The 5,000-nt window shown below is 48.5% G+C and overlaps 1 protein-coding gene across 8 annotated transcripts in view; it reads right to left on the bottom strand.

Moving 5' to 3' along the window:
- The window catches only part of LOC121717686 (zinc finger protein 521), a 109,140-nt gene that overhangs the window by 89,510 nt on the left and 14,630 nt on the right, over positions 1 to 5,000 (bottom strand). For all 8 annotated transcript variants that reach the window (XM_042102572.1, XM_042102573.1, XM_042102574.1 and 5 more), the window contains one exon: positions 10 to 210. Coding sequence is in view for 5 of the 8 variants with exons in the window: in XM_042102567.1 (XP_041958501.1) it covers positions 10 to 210 (201 nt within the window). In the remaining 3 variants the exon portion in view is untranslated. The remainder of the gene's footprint in view (positions 1 to 9; positions 211 to 5,000) is intronic.

Here is a 5,000-nt window from a genome sequence, read left to right as displayed (position 1 = left end):
GTTGTTTACCTGTCAGCTGGCATTGATTAATCTTGTGTTCGGTGAGATCGCTCAGTGACTCGAACACCTGCCGGCAGCCGCCGCAGCTGTGCAGCACGGCCTCGTCGTCCTCCTCCTCCCCCTCCTCGCCCTGCTCCGGAGACAGACGCCTCTTCCTCAGACGGCCGTCCTCTGCATCCTCCACCACCCCCTCTGGGCCGAAGTCTGGATCTGTGGACGCAAGGGAGACATGATGGGTCCTGGGCTCCGACGACAACCATCGGGGAGCAAACATCATCTACGCACTAAGAACACCATCCAGGCACTGAGCCGTTATTAATGAGATCTATAGGCTCATTGCTATACAGGTGTGTGTTTTGTGCACACATTCAGTCACATGGAAACTATAAAGTCACATGTCTTTTTCCATCCTTTGACATCCTTAGCTTCCATCATGAATTCCTTCAATCAGATTAGTGACACATTCCTCTGCACCACCTCACATAACACCATCACTATTACTCTTTCAAAAGTTAACACTGGAAGGAGGCATTCTACTTTGTTTTCCTTTAAAAAACGGATTTCTTCATTTGACAAAGAACTTGGCTTTTTCTCAAGCTGTTCAATCGAGATATCAAGTCTGCTAGTGCAGGGGGAAAACCAAAAGGAAGAAAGACCGAGGCACTCGCTGCTGAAATTGGTGTGTGTTACACCCTCGATGTGACACACTTCCCTGAATAATTTAGCCTTCCTTGCAGGCAGCCGCGGGTCGCACACATCAATATTCTCCTATCTGCAATCTCGTCTTTCAAACACAATGCAGCCCCCAAATACGTGTTTGCCGTGTTTGGCGATCAGTGCAGAAGAAAGGGGTCGAAGCGAACATTCCCTCTGATTGCTAAACGCCGTTTCAGATTTATATGAGAAAAACCGAGGAGCCGCCTGTGCATTAACATTCGCTTTGATAAAGCCTACATCAAATGGACGAGATAAGACCAGCTTTGGCTGTTTATGAAACAGTAATTTCACCAGTTTGTAGAATTTTGCCACCAATGCTACCGAACTTCAACTTATTATATACCATATGCATTGTCATCCATTTGCACTGGAGGTACATTGCAGATAGGGACACCATTACCAGAGAGGGTTGAAGCAGAGCGGATCTTTGCCTTTACTTCTGAACTCTGATGCTACTACATGTAGATGCTAAAGACTTAAGACTTGTATTATATAAAACATGAAATGCAGCCACACTGTACATGGAATGCAAGGAAAACAGCAGAAGGTAAGAAGGTAAGCATCATTTAATGCAATGCAATAACGCAGTGTAAATACGAGACAGCATGTCTGTATGTGGAGCTAAGCACGATCTGAGTCATTAGTCATGAGCTGAAGGGCTATTATTCGTGGCACAAAATGGCCATGACATATTTATATCCTCATCATAATGAGGGCTGCTGCACTCCATGTCACCATATCCATCTGACACTGGCTCCAGCGTATCAGGGCTGTGTGCCTCCACAAGGCGTCTTCTCTAAAGAAGGAAAAACAGAGAAGGAGAGCGCTGGCTCTGAGCAGTGTGACATTCCTTGAGGAGTGGTGATCCAGGGCTCATCAAGGCCACCCAGGATTCTTTCCTCCTCCCTCCACCGTCAACCCCCCCCCCCCCCCCCTCCAACACCACCACCACCACTCAACCATCCACCCACCCCAAAATCTCACGCCAAGTACTGATGTAACCTCACACCCGCCATTGTCCTTCTCTCTTGGCGACGGAGGCTCGTGGAACATGCCCTCTAAAAATATCAGCACACGGTTCCCCGCTGGGACCGGTGGTGGAACGGAGCAGAAGGTGTTTGGAGAAGACGCAAATCTCCCAGGCCCAGCCACAGATGCGGACGTCTCCTTCCATGGAAGAGGGCCCGAGCATCGGAGGCCGGCCAACCGCAGTGGTCAAGCTGACGCAGAAGACCCTCAAGCAGCCAGGGCCCAGAGACCTCGCCCGTCTCCATGCAGACGTGCTGACATGAGCTGGACTCGGCTTTCTCGAGAACGAAGCGGTCTAAAATCGGCAAAAAGCCAAGTCGAATCGGTTTTAAATCTATTAGTGAAAAGTTAAACGCCTTCTCTTTTTAAATGTATGATACTCCTTGCAATTCACTGTGCCAATGTGCAACTGGCAGTCAACACATTCAACACTAAGACTCAGACTGTGTAATTCTCTGGCAGAGAGCAGCTGACTCACAACAACTGCACCACATCACACATTCTTCGCTGATGAAACATGGAATAACAAGGAACAGAAAAGAGGGAAAAAAAGGAGGAAAAGATAAAAAAGGAGGAAGCGCTCCTCCACATGTACTCGCTGGCGTCCACTGATCTGTATCTCTCTGATCTGTCCAATAGGTCTCTCTTTGTTCCTGACAGGAGAGAACAAAACAGGGCCTATTAGAGTAACAATGCTGTAGAAATGTAGATCGCTTCACCTCGCCTGTCTAACAGCCTAACCTGGGGACCAGGCACGGCAAGGTCAGGGCCTATCAGAGGGATTAGAGTTCAATGTCAATACCAAGTTCCACAGTGTCTGGGTTTAGACCCATTAATCCATTAGATCTGGACATCCTCCTGTCTGAATCCCCAACTGAGCAGAGGGGGGATCAATGACACCCGAGTAAGACGGGCTGCCAATCAGGAGTCTTCACACTGGCGTGGTCGCCGAGGGAGGGAGTGAAGGAATGGCCAGGATTCTCAGCGCTCTACAACCTCTAGCAAAACTACGTGTCAAAGGTTTATTACCACTTGGAACAGCTGACGTATCATTATATTCTATTACATACTGCCAAGATAAATGAGCATGGATATTGGAGAACCACTGATACAGTACATTCTTTCTTTCATGAAGAACCTCATTATTCTACAAATGTAAAGAGCATGACACTGATACAAATAGTGAAATGACAGAGCAACATGGCCTTTTTCATAAAGTTATCACAATACCATACAGCAAAAATGATTGTTGTTTTTCCTGGTATGCTTTAATGCACCAACATCCTGCATTAGTAGTAGGCGCTCCAGTGTTGGAGGTGGTCTGTTATGCTTGTATTTGTCCTCTGAGGACAGTGATTGATCCCGTTTGAAGTAAGCCATGCAATATTTCATGTGTTCCCCTCTCCATCCATCATTGTCCAGCCCACCCAAGCAGTGCGTAGTGCCTCACTGACATTTATCATTTCAGAACTTTCATCTCGTGAAAAAAACTGACTGACACCCCTCCCCCCAACCTAATATTATTGAGTATTTCTGCTCTTAAATATTTATAGTGTTTTAATTGATGTTCTCTTCTCTGCTCTGTCGCCCCCCCCCCCCCCCACCAAGGGTCCCCAGCTCCCCTGCCAGGCCAGCTCCCTGAGCCCCCACCCTCACCACCCCCCCCATGCTCGGGTGTCTCCCACTGTGACAGGAGGGGGCGGCCCTGCTCTCTGGCCACCAGCCCCCCACCGCCACAGCCTGCCAATCCTTCAAACCACAGGAGAGAGGGGAGAGAGAGAGAGAGAGAGAGAGAGAGAGAGAGAGAGAGAGGAAGAGGGAGGGAGAGGAGGAGCATGAGAGAGAAAGAGAGAAAGGAAAGAGAGACAGGCGATAGAGGAAAAAATGAGAAGGAAATAGAAAAGCAGAAAAAGATAGAGAGCAAGACAGTGAGAGAGAAAGAAACGAGGAAAGAGAAAGGAGAAAAAAGAGCGAGAAGGAATGAAAAAATGGGGAAGGAGGAAATGTTTTGAAGGAAAGAGGGAGAGACATAAGATATGGACTGAGAGAGACAGGACTGGAACGCAGTATATCCACGTAGGAGATGAGACTGGTCAAAGAAACACTGAACGAGGAATCCAAATCCATGTGGCAAGAGACTCCTAGCAATCTGGAAGCACGCAAGGAAAGTCTTTAAAAACTCTCTTAAATCTTCCGGTAAGACCGTTACACTGACTGGAAAAAACAACCAGAATGGCTAGATCAAGCAGCAGCCGACAGAGCACTTTTGATCCATCATTTGGCATCAAAATGTTATAAATGTTCTCATTGTTGGGGGTTTTTGGGGTCTTACTTAAATCACATCCAGAGAGAGATCAAACGTCCTCTTCCAAAATAAGAGGAGGGTGAAGTCACGTAGATATCTCAGAGGAGTCGCTCTCCCTTTCATACAGGACTAACCCAGGTTTACCACAGCACATGCTCCAGGCTTCAAGACACACAGTCCAACAGGCATGAAGCAAGCCCGCCAACCACCCACCCACACACACACACACACCGCAGAGGGCCTTGACACACAGAACATGGATAAGCGACTATCTTTTTGTAATTGTCTATCGTCTTCTTCCCCAACCCAGACTTGACTCATCCACCCACACACCACCCACCCCCACCCTCCCCACCCTCCCCAGTCTTCCCACCATGCACATCCACCCCCAAGTTCGAATTAAGAATTTATTCTGAGCAGCGAGCGGCTTCAGTCGACACATGTCGAGGCGTCTGATCAAAGGTGTGAGGCCTGCTTCAGTGGGGTGAGGGAGAGCCGCTATCAGACACAGGAGGACATTAAGATTGAATAACCTTCACACGGATCGCAAAGTCTCATTATGGAGGGGAAAAGAGAGAGGAGAAATATATAAAAAATAAAAAAACGCTGGGGTTGGGTGGGGGGAGTTCAAAACTTGTGAAAAACTTTCGTCGAGCTCAAGCATGCCAATATAGGTCACAGGCGCACTCCTTCTAAAGTGACACTTAAGCGCGTCTTCCGCTGCACTTGGGGGAAGGAGGCTTGGGTATCCCCCCCCCCCCATCTCTCCACCCACCCCAAACCCATCTTTATTGTCATTTTCCACTGATCTGAGATCATTATGCTGGCTTGCCCTCGTGCGGGCACCAGCCCGGAGAGCAGATCACACGCTGAGCCGGAGTCAGTGAGGGGGTGAGGGGGATCTCTGCAAAAGAGTTGGAGTGCAGCGCCCCAGACGAGCACAATAAAC

The sequence above is a fragment of the Alosa sapidissima genome, chromosome 1, assembly GCF_018492685.1.
Source record: "Alosa sapidissima isolate fAloSap1 chromosome 1, fAloSap1.pri, whole genome shotgun sequence".
NCBI lineage: Eukaryota > Metazoa > Chordata > Actinopteri > Clupeiformes > Clupeidae > Alosa > Alosa sapidissima.
The sequence above is the reverse complement of the archived record's forward strand: the minus strand, read 5'-3'. Positions and strand labels throughout refer to the sequence as shown.